This window comes from Podarcis bocagei, assembly GCF_964188305.1.
Source record: "Podarcis bocagei genome assembly, chromosome: 17".
Classification (NCBI taxonomy): domain Eukaryota; kingdom Metazoa; phylum Chordata; class Lepidosauria; order Squamata; family Lacertidae; genus Podarcis; species Podarcis bocagei.
In genome coordinates, this window is record NC_138143.1 from 3,542,272 (window position 1) to 3,563,948 (window position 21,677).

Sequence of the window (21,677 nt, forward strand, 5' to 3'; positions counted from 1 at the left end):
CTCCTCCTCTTCTAGTACTAGGGCGTTTCTGGCTACCTTTTGGGAAAAGAGCCCTCTTACCCTCGTGGGAGGGCTAGGACACAAGTGTTTTCACCATTGAAAAGCACAATATTGGTATTCAGCTTTATTTCCATGTGCTTGGGAAGAGTAGCCTGGGATATGATCCAGCTCTCCCAAGTGCGCTAGGCTGTGTCATCCAGAGAACAAAGGTCTACCTTGGGATCCAGCTCCAGAAGCTGTGTGCTGCAGCCTTGCCAAATGTCCTTGGGGCTGTTCTGTGGGGTTGCACTTTCACCCTTCGGGATTGCAGAGCATGAAGAGCCCACCCCCTTAGACAGGAGGAATCTTCCCATCTGTATTTGGTCAGATCAGCAGCTACACTTCTCTCTGGCTGCTCCTTCTGGTGGCCTGGTCTCCAGGTGAACTGAGTCCGGTTGTGGCTCTTCAGGTACCCTCCGCTGAGGTGAAACAAAAAGAAAAGTGGTGAGGGGGCAAGTGGTTGATGCAGATGGGCAAAGGGCATGAGATGCAGGCTGTTGGAAGGACTTTGTCTTATAAGAAAGTTGAAAGCTGGGAAAGGTGTGTTGTTTTTTTTAGGGATAAAAGCAATCTCAAAGGTATGTGGTCTGTCCGGGGCCTTATAAGGGCAGGGCTGAAAATGAGGTTTCTTACATTCTTTAGTACGGCCCGTATGGCCCACTCAAACACCTCCTGCACATTGGTGGCTTCCTTGGCGCTGGTTTCAAAGTATTTGGCTTCATGAAGCTTGCTCCACATTTCTGCTTCCTCAGAAGACACCTGGACAAAAACAAGGCTTGGGCATACTCTCCTCTCTTCCCAATTCCATCTGCAGCTCTTAATCAAAAAGCTTGTGGTCTTTTTAGTGTACACAATGAGAGCAAATCTTTAAGATAATATAATTCTTCCCCAGATACCAAATTCTACATCTCTGCTCAACAATTATGCCAAAGTCCTCTGGTGAAGCTGTTCAATAGGATACAATATTCCCTGAACTTTCTGTCCACTCCCTGTCTCCTTGAGTCATTGCAAAGAGAACTCTTACAGCCCCCTAACAGAGCCCCTAAAGAGTTCTGACCCCTAACTACTCCAACCCAATGTGTCTGAGAGCCATACAGGATGTGGACTTGTGCCCTGCACCTGGCTTCATATGTAGCCCTACCCAGTGGCAGACTTTGGGCTTTAAAATTTCAGCAGTGCACTGTGCAATGCCAAAATCTGGAGGGTGGGGGTGGCGCCTCTCGCCTTCCGCTGTTTGCTATTGTTGCAGGGCCCCCTTAGCTTGGCAGCCAGTGTGGGTGAATCAGTGGCACTCCCCTAAATCCACCTCTGCCCCACCTCACGCTTCTCCAGGTCCATCTTGTTCCCAATGACAGCAGTGGGGAAAGTGGGCTCTTCCTCTGGCTCAATCTGCAACAGGAGCTGCTTGTGCCACTTCTCCAGGGCATGGAAAGAGCTGACGGATGTGACATCGAAGACGAGAAGGCAGCAGTCTGACCCCCGGTAGAGGGCAGTCCCCAGTGCTTGGAACCTTTCTGTACCAGCTGTGTCCCAAATCTAGGTGCAAGAAGGGATAGAAGCTGAGACCTTGATTTCAAGACACCCCTGGGTCCTTGGTGACTTACCTCCATTAATCTTGGTTCTCACAAAGGTTAGCAAGCATAGGTTTTGTTGTCTGGGGGCATCAGGGGATACCATGCCAAATGATGGTGTGGACTAGAGTCTCCCATTTCTTTATTCAATTGATGTTCTGGATTCTTCCACCATGTTTGACCAGGGTTGAGTGGCTGCCACAATTCTGCCAACAACGAACTAATCTACACATCAGAATGTATATAATACCAAATGGCTATAAAGAGATGGAGCAGCTTTCTTGAACCCCATCTCCCGAGCTACGTTGCTGGGAGTGCAGAACAATGATCCATACTTCTACATTTCAGGTGCCAGCTGTCCATTGTGACTGGCACCCAGAAAACGAGTGCTGTGATGTGCTGTTTTGCCATAAAAGTTGGCAATCTTGGATTAAACCAGCAGCCAGAAAAAGTACTGAATTAGATGGGGACTGCAGCCCTGTCATGTTTCCTGAAATAGGTGCTTGTACAGAAATTGGATCCCTGCTACTGCTCCCTCCATCTTGTGCACGAAGGGTGCCATTCTGGCTACATAAGGCACATATAGGATAATTTTAGACCTGAAGTGGGGAACTTGTGGCCTCCAGGTGGTGTTAAGGCTCCCTCCAGTCTCAGCCAGCATGGCCAATGGCTTAGGGATTATGGGATCTGGAAATGGAGTATGTTGCTAAAATTGCCCTAGGCTGGAGCACAGGGTTTTTTTAATGGGTAACATGGGATGAGCTTAGGGGGCGATCTTTGCCCAACAGTGAGCCTCTGCTGAGCCTACCTGCACGGTCAGTTTGCGTCCATCAATGTTTACTTCCTTGCTGAGGAAATCTGCTCCAATGGTGGCTCTGTAGCGACTGCTGAAGCGGTTGTTAACATACTGGTTCATCAGGGCAGATTTGCCCGCCCTGCGGGGAATGGAGGATGGTTGACATTTTAAAATGCGGAGGTCTAGTCAGTAACCTCCCCTCCACCCTGCCGCCTCCTCAACCAGCACAGGGCTGCAGAGGTGGAGCTGGTTCTCTGCTCCTGAACTGCCTCTTGCACACATGCACACAGCCTTGTGATAAAGCCTTTTTGGTGGCAGCAGTGGGGAATCCCATGGTAAGATGGCGAAGGCCTTTTGAGTAGCAGTCACTGGGGCACAGCAGCAGGACGGGAAGGTCTGATGATTTGCTTGTGGCCTTCCGAGGAATATCTAGTTGGCTACTGTAGGAAACGCACTGTGTGAGGCTCAATTGGCCTATTGAGTACAAAGGTTTGAAAAAGGCATAAGGAATGCCTGATGAAACTCCAAAGGCAAAATAAGTCATCTTGGTAAAATATGCTTAAAATCAAACAATGGCAAAAGCATATCTTGCATCAAAATGCTTTGGCATTGCATGTACAAAGTCTCCAGAAGCCTTTTCTGATGGTGCCCTTATTTTACTTTGTCACTTTTGTACAAAGCTTTGTGTTTGAAATGATTAAGACAAAAACCAGTCAAACAACTGACATGGTTTCAAAATGATATTCAGTGCTTTGCCTGCACTGCGTCTGGCAGCGTTTGAGCCCTCCTCTTGTATGTTTTTCTTCACATTTGGTAGATAAAGGTTAATCCTAACTATCTTACTTTTTGGCATAAAAGGTAAATGAGAAATCTTAAATCCTCATTGCATTGGACAGTTGTGTGCATTCATAATATCTTAAACACATACTAAGGCCCCTTTTGAGTTTAGATACAGATAATGGAAATAACCAAAATATTTTACTCAATACATAAAAACTACACTATTTAAACAAATGTTTAAATAATGGTTATAAAAAGTTGAAGGTGAGTGTTTATTATAATTATACAGTAAGGATTATTACTACACTGCCATAAAGCTGGGGTTACTTAATAAATTAGTTGCACCGACAGCTGCTACCAAGCTCTTCAGAGTCAGGTTGATGGGGGAAGGTTAAGCAAGCACCTTTTTCCAGGGACGCGGACTTATAAAAAATATTGGGGGGGGCCCCCGGAAAGCTCATGAATAATAAATAAGCTCATGAATATGCAAATAAAGTGGCTCCGGCCCTAAATAGGGCAAGCCACGTCCCCCCAGCCAGCCGATTGGCTGGCTGGGAGGTGTGGCCAGTCGGGATTCCCCTGTTCTCGCGGGATTTCCGGCAGTGCCTTGGCAGTGGCGGTGGTGCTGCGAAGCAGCGAGGCAGGAGCCCCCGCCCCGGGGATTCCCTAATCTCGCGGGGGACGGCCGGCTGGCTGGCTGGCTGGCGAAGGAGCAGGTGGGGAGGAGGCGGGGGATGGCGGCGGCGCTCTGCTGGAAGGGCGCCCGAGATTTTTTGAGGGGGCTCGAACCCCCTCAAGCCCCATGGAGTCGGCGCCTATGCCTTTTTCTGAGTATTTTGATGTACAGGTGTTTTTGTTAACACTGGTGAAGTTATGCTAATTTTTCAAGCATGCTGGACTAGAGGGGCAGCTGAATAAAAATGCAGGAAGTTCTCATGTTCCATTTAGCTCCCCTGACTAGCAAATGCAGACTTGCAGCCTGACCCTGCCCCTGTCTACTCAGAGGTAAATCCCACTGAGTTCAAGAGGGTTGTACTCCTGCAGTCTAAATTATGCAACATATTTAAAATGGCAAAATAATGTGAAGAGAACAAAACACAGTTGTGCATAAAACATACAGGTTGCAGGCTTTTCTTAAAAAGCACCTTTTTATTGCATCGATGCTCTCCGGGTTCAGGCAATGGTAATAATACCACTGCGTCCCTAGGATAATAGTCACTTGACTTGGCCTCTAGTTATTTGGTGTTGCCTCTCCCATCTGCTTTAATTCTGGGAACAAACAGCTGGTCTCGTTCAGCTGCACCCCACAAAACTGTCCTGTTCTCAGCTGCCTGTGGTGCACACGGAGCCCGGGCAGCTGCAACGTGGCCCCACTTCTTGCAGGGACGTCACAGGACTTTGAGGAGGCGGGACAGGAGAGCCGGGATCTCGCTGCCCGTGGGAAGCAGAATCAAGAAGCCTTCTCCAAGCGGGCGCCGCGCTCCAGGCTGTGGGGGCCGAACGCTTCCCCGCCTGGGCCGGGAGGGTGGTTGTGGAGGCAGCAGAGCCTCGCGGAAGTTTCTCCCTGCGCGCGTTTACCGGGCTGCACCGGACGGGCTGCACCTGCCTCTGCCTCTGCGCGGCGCCGCCCCCTCCGCCTGCCGCCTTAACCCCTTGGCTGCCAAACGGGGACAGGATCCCGGGAAGCCTTCCTCTTTCCGCCCGCTTAGCCGTCGGAGCCCGGCTCTCTCGGCGGGCCTGCCTTCCCCATCCCGGCGCCCCTTGTGCTTACCCGGAATTGCCGATCAGCAGGATCTTGAGGTGGGAACGTCTGAACATGGGGCGTCTGCGCCAGAACCTGCGGAGAGACGGGAGGGGGGGTGAGGGCGGCGGCGGGGCAGCCCTACGGGGGCAGCTCGGGGACGGGAGCCTCCGTCGAGACCCCCCCCCCCGCGGCCAGGGGTGGATTCCCGCGACCTTTGTGGGGGTCCCCTGCTCAGTCCGCGGGGCGGGCGCCCGGACCTGCGCCCCCCCCCCCGAGCCGCCTCGGCGCGGCACAGCCTCCCTCCAACTCGCTCCGGAGAAGGGCGGGCGCTGCTTGGAGCTCCTCGCCGCTGCTCGCTCTCGCCTTCCTGCCGGGCTGCTCGGCGCCAGGGAGGAGGAGGAAGGGCGAGGGGCTGCGCCTTCCGGACACGTTTTCAGGGAAGGCTGGTGGGATCCGGCTTGGGCCAAGGCGAAGCAAGGATCGTGATGGAGAATCGCATGTCATAGTTAAGTCAATCTTAATGCTTATTAAGATCTACAGAGATGAACCATAGAAATCAGATCAGTTTCACACACCTGTTCACAGGTGCTATGATCCTCACAAGGGTTCTGCGGAGATTGGTGCTGGGCGCTTCCAGGAAACGTTGCCCTTGACCCTTAACCTAGTCTCGGAACCATGGGGGTGGGACGGGCATCCAGGGTCCGCATCGTGGGGCATCTGCTGAGGCCCACAGCCCTCCCTGCAGGGCCCTCCCACCCCACTGCAACCCCCTGCTTTGCTGCCCCTCTTTGCCACCCTTTCACCTACTCCCTCTGAGCAATCCCAGGGAGTGGCAGCTTGGCCTGGGTGCAGAAGGGAAGGCTAAGTGAGCAGGTGGCAGCTGCACAGGAGGGGGGGGGGAGAAGTCCGAGCAACCTGTGCTCATCCAAGTGGGGGGAGAAATAAAAGGCACCCTGCACATGCTCAGATACAAGCACATACGTGTTTTAACAAATCATTCCGCAAGTGCCACAATCAGCCTCTGGTTCTGGCACAAACTAAGTCTTCTTAAGCCCTTGGCAAGTGCCTGCGAACTCTCTTGTTGGGCAGCCCTTCCCCTTCCTGTCTGATTCTGAAACTGCATTCGTATATTCTGTCATTTTCATTTGATATAATAAACCAAGCTTTCTTTGTTAATGTGTGTCTCAAGACTCTTAATGTACAGCTATTTGTTTGCCTCTAAAAAATTTTGGGTTGCCCATCTGGCATTTAAGAGGTCTTTAAGATCGCCAGCTCAGGACAAAATTAAATATTAGTTGTCAAGAGTTTTATTTAAGCAGGGATAGAGGCAAACACATATTCATAAATGGGTACACATTATAACTCCAGCAAAAGATTCCAAATCTCTGGGTGTGTGTGTATGAATACATGTGAGTGCTGGACATGCATGTGAATTCAGACATATACTGTAACATGGTCTGGAATGCCGTATTAACACCTGTTTTGATGTGTGAGGAATGCCTTGAGAAGCACTGACCCTGGAAACCCAGCTTGGCTCAGTTCTGGAACAATCCATGGTTGTCCCACGCCCCACCCCACAACCTTCAGCCAATGCTGTGTATGCTCCTCACTACTAGGTAGCTAAATGTGCTTCTGTACATTTGGAACGCGGGGAAAGGATGAATCTTAGAAGAACAATATGTGCATTGTTACATAATTAAAGTTAAGTGTGGAAAGGCCATGGAGCTTTATAAAGCATTACCTATGGGGAAACCCAGGGACCAGACAGGCCCTGCCTCACAGAATTTGCAAACTACATTTTGATAGTAGGGGAGACCACAGAGGAACAGTCAAGGATGCTCTCACTACTTTCAATGTGTCCTACGCACAAGAACTTCCCAGATAATTTTGCACCATATCAGTTAGTGTGTGATGGTTATTTGGTGCTGTTTGAGGCACACAAGTGTGTCTTGTGTGCACCATCATGTGTGACAAATGCGCATGGATCTATTTTGCCACATGTGCACATTCATCCAGTGAATGGCGCAGAGGATAGTGAGTGACCTCCCTTGCACCATAGCAGGTGTACAAGCCTGCATGGGAATATAGATAGGGAGGGGATCTCTCGGTAGACCACCTGCCTTTCCTTGGATGTCCAAATGCAAAGGAAGTAGGGTGAACAGAAAGAAGAGGAGGACGGCTATTCCTTCACCTTTAACTGTTGTGTAGGTAATTTCAGCCAGAGTAGCTTGTTGTGTAAGCTACATCTGCTGCATTAACCTTTTCTGTACCGCTGATAAAAGAAGCTGGAGCTGCCTCCAACTTGGTGGGGGGCAGAGCAAACACATGACATCATGTGCATAACATGCACATATGATGTCACACGACAGGAGGAGGCCACAAGGCCCAGTGCAGCTACAGACAGGCTGGGTGAGGCCCTTTGCAGGCCACAGAATATTGAGGGAGTCTGGCCCCTCTGAAAATTGGGGGGAGGGCTTCAGCCCCCCCAGATGGTGCCCCTGGCAGGAACCCAATCCTCTTTTTACCCAGCCTCCTCTTGGGAAGACAAGTCTCTTGCATCTTTAAAAGTTGCATAAAAGAGGGGGGCTGGTGGGGCAGTTTGTCCTGCTGTGGGGCTGAGAAAAGCTCCATCTGCATTCTTTTTATTTGCACAATTGCCTTACCTGACACATGTCCAGTAGACCACTTTGATTTGTAGAACTGGCACTATGGCAGGTGCTACATAATACTCATTCCACAGTTGAAAGAAAAATCAGTATTTTAGTGCGGCAGCAACTACACTTTGGAACTCCCTGCCTGTTGCCTATTGATAACAGGCAACTGCCTTTACTGTACTTTTTCCAGTACCTGCTAAAAACATTTTTGCTTTGGGAAAGCCTATCTAGACATGCAGAAGTTACATGTTTTGATATTTTGTTGCTGTTAATTTTAACCACCTGCTTATCCTTCTTTGTTTATATTGATACATTTAATGTTTTTAAAACTGCTTAGAGGTTTGACAGCAATCAAGTGTTATATAAATGCTGTTGAGTAAAATAACAACAACTAAATTCCTGCTTTCACCCAATTGTTAAAGACACGCGAGGCCTCCTTCGCATGGAGTCGCCCCCCAGCTGTGATACGTGGCTCTGAAGTAAGTAGGAGAGAGCAGGGGGTCCCTCCCCGCCTCCCCCAGATTGGCAGCAAGATTATGTGGATGCCTCGGCACCTTGCGATGGTACATATTTGAAGCGAGCCATGTGGTCCTAGAGGGAAGCACACGCACCGCCCCCTCCCTCCAGAGTTCGCCGGGACGGGGCGGCAGCTGCCGGGCTTTGGCTGCCAGGGGGGATTCCTCCCCTGACGTACGAGCGGGGCATCCCCAAAGCGGTGCCATCACGCAGCCGCGTTTGGGGTCGTCCCTGCTCCCAGTCGCCCCTCGGCCCTTCAGCTCAGCAGTCCCTCGGGAGACAGCGGGGAGCCACCCGAGTTAGGAAGCCTTCCTGGGAGCGTTTAACGGCTTTCTTGCCCTTGTTGTTGCCCTTCTGTTGTCACGATCACTGTTCTGGGATTCCTGCTGCCGATCTCTGGGCCGGATCACGGCAGTTGTAGGGTTAACAAATGGAAAAGGAGGAAAAGGAACAAATCAGGGTCTTCGCGGCCCCCCCCACGTGGGAGAAAGGGTGGGGCTAGTGTCAGGTGACTTGGGCAAATCATATGACCAGCAGTTCTCTACTTCTGTAAATTTTTAAGTTTTTTTGGGGGGGGGGCTGGGCGTTGAACGTGGTTTTATGCTAGTTTCCCGCGGACCTTGGCAGCGCGTCTCGGGACTCTCCCTCCCCCCCTCGGGGTCAGATCCTGGGACGGGCTGACTCTGCGGATCCAGAAGCACCGTCGCGCCCCTACAGGGATCGCCGCTGGAGAAAGCAGCGAGGATGGATTTGGCGTCGCTCTTGAGCTGGCAGGGACGCATCTCCCGAGAGCTGGACGCCGTGGTGGATTTCTGGCTTCAGCATTCGCATGACGAAGAATACGGGTGATGGATCGCTGCCTGTCTATTCATCTAGCCCCCCCCCCCCGTCGCCCTAGGGCCAGCCAGTGAGGGTTGTGGCTGAGGGGGGATTTGAACACGGCTCTCCCGCAGTCCAGTCCTGTACCTACCACACTGACTCCCTCTCACGACATGGGGGGAGCTTATGTTTATAGGGATGCTATACACGCCATTAAGGAAATCGGCCCAAATGGGGAGGGGGAAGAGGGTATGTGAAACGGGAGCCCTTCCCAGAAAGGGGGGGGGGTAGAACATACCACTGAGATGCAAGGAGATACTTCCCCCTCCCTCCCCTCACATGGCCTGAGGCAGACAAATCTACCCTCTAATGGAGGGTGGGGGGGACCTCTGGCTTGGCAACCCTTTTCATTTAGCCCACTATTTTCGGGAGGCTGTGCCCACCTGACTCACACGTGACGTCATGCATGACTTGAAGGGAACTACCTTAGGGCTCCCTGTTGCTCCTTGGACCAGCATGGATAACATTCCACTGGGAAATTCTCCTCTGCAAGCTTCATGGAAACAAATGTGAGCTGTGGGCAAGGTGCTGCTGTCCCTAGATATGCTCTCCTTCCATTTCCGTGGGGCTTGCGGAGCAGAATGTCCTGGCAGATGGTGCTCTGTGAACCAGACCTGCCTGCCCCTCTTCAAGGCATTCTGCGTTTGCTGCGCCTGCTTTAGCTCTAACTCCTGACACTGCCAGAGGCAGCTTCCTGTCTCACTTCTCGCAGGTCAGGGCTAGGGAAATCTCCAAAACTCCTTGGACTCCAGCTCCCATCTTCCCTGGCCATTTGTTGTGCCGGCTGAGGGGCTATGGGGAGCCCCACTCAGCCACGCCCTACGACAAGTTCCTGTTTAGTCAGTAGTTCTCTGCCCGGCCTGCTCTCATCCTTTCCTCTAGGAAATTGTGGGGGCCCCCTCCTGGTTCTCACCCCTGCCTCTTCTTTCTCTCTAGGGGGTTCTTTACATGTCTGGGCCAGGATGGGAAAGTTTATGATGACTTGAAATACGTTTGGCTGCAAGGCCGGCAGGTAGGGGTCCTCAGGGGCCGTGGATTTTGGAAACCTTTTTAGATTTTCTGTTGGGATCCCCTTTGTGTGGTTGGGGCTGGGGTGGGAAATGAGGGAGGGCAGGGCCAGCCAAGGCTTAATTGGAACCTGGCTTGCCCGGAATTGGCCTCAGAATCTGATTTCAGTGCTAGACCTTAAAGCTTGGAATGAACAGGTAAAGCAAATTTTAATAAATGGCGCAAGTCTCTCTGAGCATGTGCAGAATGCCTCAACACTGCAGCTCCCCTATCAGTCCTCCATACAGGGAAAGTTTTTGCACAAGGAATTTCCAAGCAAGTCTGAAGTCCAGCACCTGTCTCCTTAGAGGTTAAGAATAGGCCAGGCCTGCGCATCACTGTGGAGAGCCACGCTCACAGCTCATACCCTGAATGGCAGACATCAGTGCCGGGGCTTAAGCCAAGGAAAGGAAAGCTGTGGCCCTCCAGGAACGGATGGAGTCCAGTTCCCATCATCCCTGACCACTGACCTTGCTGGCTGGGGCTGATGAGTGCTGGAGTTGAGCAAGTGTCCTCATCCTTGGCTTAGCCAAGGCAGATGTCTGCCATGAGTCTAGAGGGCCCAGGTTACCTCTCCATCCCTTCCCAAACAGGTGTGGATGTACAGTCGGCTGTATCGAAAAGTACCAAGATTCCGGCGCCCTGAACTCCTGCAGGCAGCCCGAGCAGGTAACTTCTTCCACCTTGTGTACAGAAGGGATGGGATTGAAGGCAAAGAAAGGATAATATTGGGTGGGCAGACAGAGGTCTGTGGTGTGTGGACTGGGGCAGGGAGTTGAGATGAGGGCTGAGAGACTCTTGGAAGTTCTGATGCTTTGGAATGGTGGTGGGATTATAGGGGTAGTCCCCCCACAATTAATCAGCATCATAATCTAATCAGTTAGCCTTTCCTGTTAACTGAGTACTCCTTGTATGGTAAGCCATTCCGCCCCCCAAGAGTGAGCCTGAGGCAGAGAGATTTTGCCTAAGGCCACCTACTGCGTCTGTGGGAGAGGGGCAATTTGTACTGGGGTTTCCAAATTCATAGCTCAATCCCTGCTTGTGATCAGTTGGAGAAAGTGTAAAAAGTTGGGGGGGGGTCTTGGCCCAAGTGCTCTGGGTGGCAGAGAGGGGCAGAGCTGCCTTCCTCCAAATCTACTTCTTTCCCTGAGGTGGGGAGTTCCTGTTAGCGCATGCGCGAGTGGCCCCACCTTCGCAGAAGTGTGCCTTTGTCCTGACTCGTGATGGGCGCCCTGCGAAAATCCAGCGCACCATTTTCAGCGAGTGCTTCTATGTCCTTGGGCTGGATGAACTTGGACGAGCAACTGGGGAACCTCGTTACCAGGTGAGGTCAGGAGAGCTGGATACAGATGTCCTGATTGCCTGCCTGCCTCCTTATATGAACCATGAGCATCTAAACCTGCTTATCCTCCCTCTCTTCTCCCTCTGATCATTACCTCAGCAAAAATACCCTTTCCCCAAAGCTATGGTACAGCTCCTAGCACATGGCTGATAAAACCGCAGCCGTAGGGTTGGGCCCAGAGTGGAGAGACCAGCTCATTTTACCTCATGGTGCTGCGGTTGAGGGACGTCTTCCTGTCTCTATGGATACTGGAGTTCCGTTGATAGAACTAGAAGAAGAATAGTCATCATCTACATAGGGGAAGAGGCTGCTCAGCAGGTTGAGTCTGCTCTTGTGTAGGGTTGACCCTTGTCCAAAGTACTGGTCCATGGGAGGTGCTGTGGGGCCCGCTGTGAACCTCTGCTGCCCCAGGAGGCAGTGATGGCCACCAACTTAGATGGCTTTATAAGAGGATTAGACAAATTGGTGGATGAGGCGAGGGCTATCAGTGCCCACTAACCTTGATGGCTCTGCTTTGCCTCCATAGTTGGAGGCTGTGATGTTTCTGAATACCAGTTGCTGGAAACCACAGGGAGGGAGAGCACTCTGGCCCTCGGGTCGTGCTGGAGGGTTTCCCAGAGGCCTCAGGGTAGCCACTGGGAGAACAGGATGCTGGACCAGACGGGCCACTGGCCTGATCTGTTATTGGCCAGTAGACTGCAGAAGCCTATTATGGGTGGCAAAAGAGTACGGAAGAGGAGCCCTTCTGGATCAGACCAAAGGCCTACTTCGTCCATATCCTCTTTCCCACACTAGCCAACCAGATGCCTTCAAGCAACACATGAGAGCGACAGCTCTTTCTCACCCTTTTCTCTTGGGTAGTGGAACTCTACTATAACGCATATCTCTGTTGGTTGGAGGAGTGCTGAGTGGTTGGTTGTTGGGCAGCCATCTGGCTTCTTCACTTGCTCTCTCCCACCCTCCCTGCCGATCAGCCCTGATGAAGCCTGAGCAGTGAGCAAATGAGTTTGGCCAAGGCCTCCTGAGTCCCTTGGAGAAGTGGGAAACCGGACTCCAGGCATGGATGTTGTGGGAGTGGGACCAGCCCTAGCCTTAGGTTTCCACTTGGCTAATGGGTATTTTCGTAGGTTGTAACGATGTTCCTGTTGGCAGAGGGAAGCCCTGGCAATGATGGAGGCCATTGTGCACTGGGTGAGGGAGGATCCCTCTGAGCTGGGACGCCCACTGCTGGCGGGGGCAATCCCACACGACTCCATGGCTGTTCCCATGATGCTCCTCAACCTGGTGGACCAGCTGTCAGAAGGAGATGCAGAGGCTGCAAGCCGGTTCAGTGAGCTGGCAGGCTGGTCTGCTCAGCGAATCCTCATGCACGTGCAGGTAAAGGGGTGGGAATGGTCCCCCCCCCGCCCTTAGTCTTGCTTTTGTCTACGTTTGATACGTTTTAGAATAGAATTCTTATTTCGCTACAGAGGGATGGTGCTGCTGTGTTGGAGAACGTTTCTGAAGAGGGCGAGGAGTTGCCAGGGTGTTTGGGAAGACAACAGAATCCTGGTAAGAAGAGACCAAGAGCCAGGATGCTTTGGGAGTCAAGTGCAGCAGCGTATATTTTGCTGAGGAATTTCATGTTAGCCAGAACACCAGGAATCTAGATTTTTAGCAAACAAATTTCTAGCCTGTTTAGCAGTAGAGCAAAGTTTGAAAATATCTCTGTCAGACCCACAGGTTAGGGTCCTGAATGAAGAGTTGGGTGGTATATGCATTGCACTCCATTGCTGGGAGATTTGTAACTCTCCAGATGTTGGATATCAACTCCCATCAGCCCCAGCAGCAGGGCCAACAGTCAGGAATGATGGGAACTGTACTCCCAGCAACACCTCAAGGTCCACACATTCTCCAGCCCTGGATTGCACAGGATCAGGCAGTGGAACTCTGCACTGCACCACTGTAGATTGCAGGGACCATATTTTTAATGTAACTAGTCATGGGCTTAGCCAAGAGGGGACAGGGAGGGGCAGCTGCCCCCAAAAATCAATAAAAATCAATAAAAATACATAGCTAACTGAGTTTCTGCCCTCGCTAACAAATATCCTGGCTATGCCCAACTAGTTCAGATTTTGCCAGCCTGGTATGTCCTGCCCCCACCATAAGATAGGTGGCGACTCCTAGGGGCCGAGGCAATTTTGACATCCCCCCCAATGTCAGCCCCCTCAATTTTCAGAGGTTTCTTGCAATGTTGCACAAAGTTGCATCAGGTCCCCTCAATCCTCCGGAGAAGCCGGCGCCTCTGCACCAGAATGTTTTGGACTACAATTTCCATCAGCCCCAACCAGTATGGTTGTGCTGGCTGGGGTTGGGGGGTGTTGGATATTCCAAAGTATTTGGAGGTTGCCAGGTTGGTGGGGGTTGGCATGTCAGGGCTACTGTTAGCCGTGCTCACTTGCTATGTGCAGGGAGTCTTTACATGGAGTCTTCAAAAGTACCACACCGTCCTCTGCAGTCCGAAGTGGTGCAGCCCAGATAGCTACCCTCTCATACTGCAAAGATTGGCACCTAGACCCTGGCACAGCTCCTTACTAGCATCCCTGCCTCCACAGCCCCCTTGCCCCTTGTGACAGTTTTCTTTCTCCCATCCCCAATTTATGCAAGAGAGAGACAGGCTGCTCAGCTAGGAAGCAGGAACAGTTTCACAGAGTTCCCATCCTGCCACCAGCTGGTGCAAGCCAGTGGCGTGTAGGGGGCTCCATAAAACTGCTTGGCTGAAGCAATGGCAGATTGGCAGGGGGTTGGACTCGATGGCCCTTGTGGTCTATTCCAACTCTATGATTCTATGTATGCTTCTCAACCAAGCAGTTTAAAGAAGTGAAGGGAGAAACAAGCTGTATTGGCCCCTCTCCGATGCAGCATGTTTCTCCCTCTGCGCCGGTTTGAGGGCAAAGTGGGATGGCAGCTTCACTCAGCAGGATATCGCTGGTGAAACTGCCGCTGCCCCTGAGTCCCTCTGCCTCCAGTGCCCGGCTGCAGCTTGTTTCTCCCTTGGCGCGCTGGGCACTGGTGGCTAAGGAACTGAGGAGGAGGCTGTTTCACCTGTAATATACCACTGAGTGAAGCTGCCATTGCTGTCTGCCCCTCATACCAGTCCTGGGCGATGAATTGATACATTGCCCAGGCCTACCCCACCTGTGTTCCTTCTGATGCTCCTGGACTACAACTCCCATCATCCCTGAGCATCGGCCACGCTGGCTGGGGCTGAGGAGAACATGAACCCACTAAGGCAGGCCCATGCAGAGCTTGTCTGAGGCCTGGGGCAAGGATCTTCTTCTCAGCATGACAGGGTAAGTCTGGCAAGCCCCTGGCAGGACCCCATGGCCAGCCCAGCCCTCCAAGGCCCAAGGCAAGTGGACCCAGCTGCCCCACAACCTGCATAGGCCTGACCACAGGTTCCCTAGCACTCCTTATTTAGGTGTATGTGTGTTTAACCAAAATTATTAGTACTTCTCAACAACCATCCCTCCCTGTTCTCCTCCTGGTGGCTAAGGAACTCAAGAGCATTGGTGGTTTCACTTGCAATATGCCACTGAGTGAAGCTGCCATTGCTGTCTGCCCCTCATACCAGTCCTGGGCAATGTATTAATGCATCACCCAGGCCTACTGGAGACGGAGAGGAAGGGTGTATCAAAAGGAAAATGAATTTATACTGATTTTTATATATCAGTAACTTTGTATTACTGTAACATTTCTGTATGTGTGTTTTTGTAATATTTTGTGTAAGTTGTCTGTTGTTATGTCAATTTTCTGTACACTTATTAGAGATATTTTTTAATATATTAAGTGATATAGAAATAAAATAATCAGTCTGCCTTGGGATGGGGTGGGAGCCATTTTTCCCTGTCAAGGGCTGCATTTCCTCCGCATTCTCTGCCGGGAGCTGCATGCCAGTGCTGAGTGGATGGATCACTCCTCCCTCCTTCCCTCCCTCTGCCCCCTGCATGGAATTAAGGCTGAGGGCAGTAGGTTGCCTGCCCCAGAACTCTGAGCTAGCACTGGGGTGTTTCTTCTCCATTTTTTGTTTCTAAGGCCATGCGATTGAAGCAGGCTGGTTCCTGCTCCGCTACGCGCAGCGCCAGCAGGACTCGGACCTCGTGGCCCAGGCTGTGGAGAAGTTCATGAAGGAGCCATTCCGCCTGGGCTGGGACCCTGAACATGGTGGACTCTTTGCCTTCCAGGATGTGGATGGCCTCTGCCCAACGCAGGTACAGAAACTTGGACCCTAAAGCCTACATTCACCATGCATTTGACAACTGCCCTCCTCCTGGGATCTCTTGGGTTGTTTCCTCCCACCCCCCAACTTTCCCCCCCTCTCTTCTTCAGTTAGAGTGGAAAATGAAGCTTTGGTGGCCACACACAGAAGCCATGATTGCATTTCTGATGGGCTTTGCTGAGACTCGAGACCAAGAGCTCCTGGAACGCTTTGTCCAAGTGGCTAAATATGCCTTTGCCAAGGTAAGCTTGAAGGCTGGCCGTGGACGGCAGGGGGTGCCATTAAGTTAGAGCAGAGGTGGTGAGATGAGGTTTGAAGAAAGTGCATTTCCTGGTCAAAGGCTCTGGGGGCTGGGAAAGAAGCGGTGCCCGAAACCTTGCAGAGCCGGGGGCTGCTTGGATGCAGCATAAGGCAGCTTCCACTGGTCAATATGGTGACCGTCAGCTTCCTAACCTATGGGAGTAGCCCCAGGAACCTAAAACCCCTCCATAGCTCACACCTCACACTGTAGATCATCTTATAATCTGATCCGCATATTGTTTCATCATCTTTGCTTGTTCTTCTCTTAGTTCAGTGACCCACAGGCAGGTGAATGGTTTGGCTATCTGACCCAGGAGGGCAAGGTGGCTCTCACAATCAAAGGAGGGCCATTCAAAGGTAAAGAGGCTGTGTGGTGGCTTCATTGTGATGGTTGGGGGGGGGCAGAAATAAGATTTAATCTGAGCAAGAATGTCAGCAAGACACACCTGCAAGGCCTTTTTCCAGTACTGAAGTTCAGTGGTAGAATGCAGAGCGCAATGTAACAAGAGTGGCTCTAGATGGTGTGTTCACTCTGCTACTGATAACCAGCACCCACACACAGCTGCCTAGAATTAGCAGTGTGGGCAGAAAGAGACAGCAGCATATACCCGCCTCAAGTAAATGCTCTCTTGGGATCACCTGCTGCTTTTGGAGTAAAATGACGTGCTTCCCCTATGACCAGTCTGCCCTTATGCATCCGTAGGGCTTTGAGGGGAAAACTACTACTGCCCTGTTTGAAGTGTTAATGCTTCTATAGCACTATCAGCATGCAAAACGTTTCAAGGACATTGAGGGAGAATTGCAATATCCCCATTAGGACTGCCAACTTTTCCAGGTTTTACAACTATTACTCTGTTTTCAAAGCAACCAACGTGCTCTTGATTTAAGTGTTATTTGTTTATAACACATCTAGATTATTTATGTGTTTATAATTAGCACTTTAATTTGTTTATTTATGAAAGCTGAAGATAGCAGGCCCCATGTAAGGCCCCATGGCTGAACCCCTCACACAGGAAGGAAGGAATGCCTCTTTTTAAATTATTTATTGATATTTATTCATAGATACTACAAAAATACATACCCATTACAAAGTACTTTTTATAATATACTAAGACAGCTGTTGTTGTTGTTTAGTCGTTTAGTCGTGTCTGCCTCTTCGTGACCCCCTGGACCAGAGCACGCCAGGCACTCCTGTCTTCCACTGCCTCCCTCATGTTGGTAGCCTCGAAAACACTGTCCCGCCATCTTGTCCTCTGTCGTCCCCTTCTCCTTGTGCCCTCCATCTTTCCCAACATCAGGGTCTTTTCCAGGGAGTCTTCTCTTCTCATGAGGGGGCCAAAGTATTGGAGCCTCAGCTTCACAATCTGTCCTTCCAGTGAGCACCCAGGGCTGATTTCCTTCAGAATGGAGAGGTTTGATCTTCTTGCAGTCCATGGGACTCTCAAGAGTCTCCTCCAGCACCAGAATTCAAAAGCATCAATTCTTCGGCGATCAGCCTTCTTGATGGTCCAGCTCTCACTTCCATACATCACTACTGGGAAAACCAGAGCTTTAACTATACGGACCTTTGTTGGCAAGGTGATGTCTCTGCTTTTTAAGATGCTGTCTAGGTTTGCCATCACCTTTCTCCCAAGGAGCAGGCGTCTTTTTTTCTTTTTTTAAAATATTTATTAGGATTTTACACAAAACATACAAAACCTAATTTTTTTTAAAGAGTTAAAAATAGTTACACATACAAACAAGAAAAAAGGAAAAAAGAATGACAACTAACACGAAAAAAGAAACCTAAAGCGCCGATAGTTGAGAAAAGAAAAAGAAAAACAAGAAAAACAATATCTTAAAAAGAAATAATCCATTTTTCAGTATCTTTAAGTTCATTTGCTTATTTCCTTGACTTCCTCACACCTCCCCTTTTGTATTCCCGTTTACAAAGTCCTTTCAGCAAATCCTTACCCTCTTTCATTTATCTTTACACTATAATCTTAACCTATTATAACTATATATTTTCATCCAAATAACTATCTATATTTACATATTCTTATTAGCCTTACTACCAAAACCACTTATTTTCAGTCCAACATCATTTTAACATTCCTTAATTTTACAGTATTTCTGTAGATAGTCTTTAAATTTATTCCAGTCTTCTTCCACCATTTCTTCCCCCTGGTCTCGGATTCTGCCAGTCATTTCTGCCAATTCTATATAGTCCATCACCTTCACCTGCCATTCTTCCAGAGTGGGTAAATCTTGTGTCTTCGGAGCAGGCATCTTTTAATTTCATGACTGCTGTCACTAAGACAGCTACTTAGTCTAAAAAAGAACAAAGTCAGAAAGGAGAGACCTGAAAAACGAAAAAGGGAGAGAAAAGGGGAAGAAAGGAAAAACTACAGAACTACAGAAAAGAGTAAGAGGACTTCTGTCTCTTTGTCCTGCAGCTACATATAATGTTTATTCCTTAAAACCCGACCATTCTATCTTTATACCAGTATTTTTTCAGTCTTCAGATTCTGACAAGTTCATTTTCTCTTTCATGCAAAAAGTCCTTAAGAAATTTCCAATCCTTAACAAATGTAATGATTTTTCTCTAATTAAAACATGTTAACTTTGCCATCTCAGCCAGATCCAATAATTTCATCAGCCATTCTTGTATGGTGGGTAGGACTATCTTTTCATCTTTGTGCAGTCTTGTTGCTGTGGTCATATATCGGAGTAATCAGGAATAAAGTTAAGGAGCTACTGGTGGAATTTCTGGAAAAGGAGGTAGAAATATGGAAGCAGAATTGGATAAAATTTATAGAATCAACACACGCTACGAAAAAAAACAACCACTTCCAAGAGATGTCCTGGTCCAATTTGTTAGGATAAAAAACACCTAGAGAAGATACAGATTTGACTGTGCTGAAATAAATTCCACCTAAGATACTACATAAAAGAAAAGAATACAGCTTAACAGATAAACTTAAACAGAAAAGAATCCAGTTTAGATGGGATGCAGCAGAAGGATTCTGACTTAATACAGTACAGAGAGCAAGAGAATTTGTGGAGAGATTTAAATCTGATATTAAAGATATGCAAATGGAGGAGACTTAAGATGCAGCAATGGGAGCATCAAGTATAGAGGTGACAAATTAACTTGACTATGGATTACAAAATTTTAACATGGAATATAAATGGGGCAAATGCTTCACAAAAAAGGAAAAAGGTTTTTTATCACTAGAATATAGTGAAATTAGATTTAAGATGTTCACAAGAAACACTTATTAGGAAAAAGGACACAAAATATTTGATTCAAAAGAAATTAGGGGAAGAATGTATTTCTGCAGGAACAAAGAAAAGAAATGGAGTTACATTGTATATATACATTCCCAATTTTGTCCAAAATTGATTCTTTTGGATGAACAAAGTAGATTTATTGGGGTGGAAATTAACATTTGTGGAAAAATGATTTTGGATCTAGGTATATATGCTCCAAATGATAACAAATCAGCTTTTTATAAAGGATTCATGGATAGACTAAGGGATTATGCATATGAAAACTGGTGCCTTATGGCAGATTGGAATGCTCTCCCCCAGACAAGGCAAGAGTCAGAGAAATGTATTTTGCAGCCTGTTGTCTAATGTGGATGAAGGAGGGGTTGACCTGGAGAAGGGAGAGGACTTTAGAAATAGGACATGACCTAAGGTTTGGATGGCATGGATATCTGTGGAATAATAAAGTTAAAGTTAATGTAGATTTAAAAAATCACTGTATTTGAAGTGCCATATTAAAAATTTGGAATAAATGCAAACCTTGGTTGCACCAAAAGACACCTGTATGGATTTCACCACAAGAAGTTTTTCACAGAAAAGAGATGACAGGCAAAGGGAAATGGATAACATACCACAAAATAATGGAAACACCTCAATGAGATAGGGCAGCCTCTTGAAGCAAAGCAAGTATGCTTCCCCAAAAAAACTATTTGTGGTGTTCATGCACAAATTATGCAATCCTAACCATGTCTATGCAGAAATAGCTTATATTGAGTTCAGTGGTGCTTACTCCCAGGTCAATAGGGTTAGGCTTGCATCTTAAGATTTGCCACACTGGAATCCTCTTAGCCTTGGTGGTATTTTTTCTGATCTGTAATATGCATTCTGCTAGCTAAACTTGTATTGTTGTGATTTTTTAGTAACCTGCAGGCATTCTGGAGAAAGGAGACCAGGCTTCCTCAGCCTTGGCCCTCCAGGTGTTTTTGGCCTACAACTCCCACAATCCCTAGCTAGCAGGACCAGTGGTCAGGGATGTTGGGAATTGTAGTCTCAAAAACATCTGGAGGGCCAAGGTTGAGGAAGCCTGGATTAGACAAATGACTGCTTGACTTCCTTTTCAACCTTCTTTTTACCATTTCCCTCATTTTTATGAAGTTTCTCCACAGCTGTTCAAATGAGCCAAGAGCTGCCCCTGATGGTTCCAAATCTACTTCCTGTTTGGGTTGCTTCTGCCACTAAACCTTGCTGGCTCACTTGTTTAAGACACATGACTTGCAATACTTTAATGCCCCCAAACCAAGCTGTGGTTAGGGAAATGCAGTAAAAGAGCGTGTTTGGGAGACAGGATCCCTGTCTTGTCTCATTTATTTAAAGCATTTTTATCCTGCCCCCTTACATTCCTCCCCATGTCTATCTTTGCAGGCTGTTTCCATGTCCCCCGTGCGCTCTATATCTGTGAAGAAATTATGGAATCGCTCATAAAGGAAGCTCAATTGACCAGCCAGGGATGAAACACTCCACTAACTCTTGTATTAAGTGAAGGGATGGGTGTTCTCTACTTTCTGCCTGGGATAAATCTTAATTCCAGCCACATTCTTCTTCAACCACGGTAGAAACTAAAGAACCCCTTTTCAGCCACTTCTCACTCACAGTTCCAGTGGCTATTTTACACTCCTGGCCAACCTTGATTTTGCAGAACTCCATCGTGAACAAACTTGCTACGGGTCCCAGGCTGTGCTCTCTTACAGGAGGAGATAGGCTGGTCACATCCAGAACATACTTTTAAAACATTATGAAGCACTCTTATACCACTTTAACAGTCAGGTTTCCCCCAAACAATCCTGGGAACTGTAGTTTCTGTGTGATGACCCAACAAACCTATAATTCCTAGCACTGTTGACAAACCATAGTTCTCAGGATTCTCCATGACTGTTAAAGTAGTATAAGAGTGCTTTAAATGTATACTGTGAATGTGAGCAATATTTTGGCTCTTAACTGTTTTCAATGTGGGAAAACTTTGGGGTTGTTGTTTTTTTAAAAAAATGCTTTCATTCTCTCCCTGGTTAGGGAGCCTTTGCCATTTCCTTGCCTGGTGTTCACCACTTGCCTTTTCTTCTTTGAGGGTCCAAATGAATCTGTGCAATTGAGAAACAATAAAAAAGATGCACACTGAATGGAAAACAGGAGTGTGTTGGGTCTACCCTGTTGTGCTTTTTTCCTATTCATGGGGAGAGACACTACTGGGGGATGGAGCTTGAGGGTCTGCCAGAGGCCTAGTTTCACTGAAGTGACTGGGCTATATACCATATCTGACTGGGGGGGGGGGGCTCACAAAAATTGCCTCTTGACATATAACCTAAGCATGTTGGAGTGACAGGTTCTAGCCTAGCCTTCTCCCTGACATGCCTGTTTTATGTGTGAAGTGATTTATTTGTTTTTAATGGAGCATTCTGTCATGTGAAGACCAACCTACAGCCTAGACTCAGAAGAAATTCTAAAGAG

General features: G+C 48.7%; 1 protein-coding gene and 1 pseudogene across 2 annotated transcripts; one reads left to right on the forward strand and one right to left on the reverse strand.

Moving 5' to 3' along the window:
• Nucleotides 1-111: 111 nt before the first annotated feature.
• On the reverse strand, nucleotides 112-10,544 carry LOC308576531 (ras-related protein Rab-7a-like; annotated as a pseudogene). Its single transcript, XR_014013447.1, has 6 exons — nucleotides 10,497-10,544; nucleotides 4,958-5,023; nucleotides 2,419-2,545; nucleotides 1,357-1,575; nucleotides 673-798; nucleotides 112-458 (listed from the first exon to the last, which is right to left on the reverse strand). The product of XR_014013447.1 is annotated as a ras-related protein Rab-7a-like (transcript).
• On the forward strand, nucleotides 8,419-21,356 carry RENBP (renin binding protein). Its single transcript, XM_081175931.1, has 10 exons — nucleotides 8,419-8,945; nucleotides 9,916-9,991; nucleotides 10,620-10,695; nucleotides 11,178-11,350; nucleotides 12,521-12,745; nucleotides 12,838-12,919; nucleotides 15,443-15,618; nucleotides 15,737-15,868; nucleotides 16,196-16,283; nucleotides 20,598-21,356. The coding sequence occupies exons 1-10, from the start codon at nucleotides 8,845-8,847 to the stop codon at nucleotides 20,684-20,686; spliced, it is 1,218 nt and encodes a 405-aa protein (XP_081032057.1). The 5' UTR covers nucleotides 8,419-8,844; the 3' UTR covers nucleotides 20,687-21,356.
• The last annotated feature ends 321 nt before the right edge of the window (nucleotides 21,357-21,677 follow it).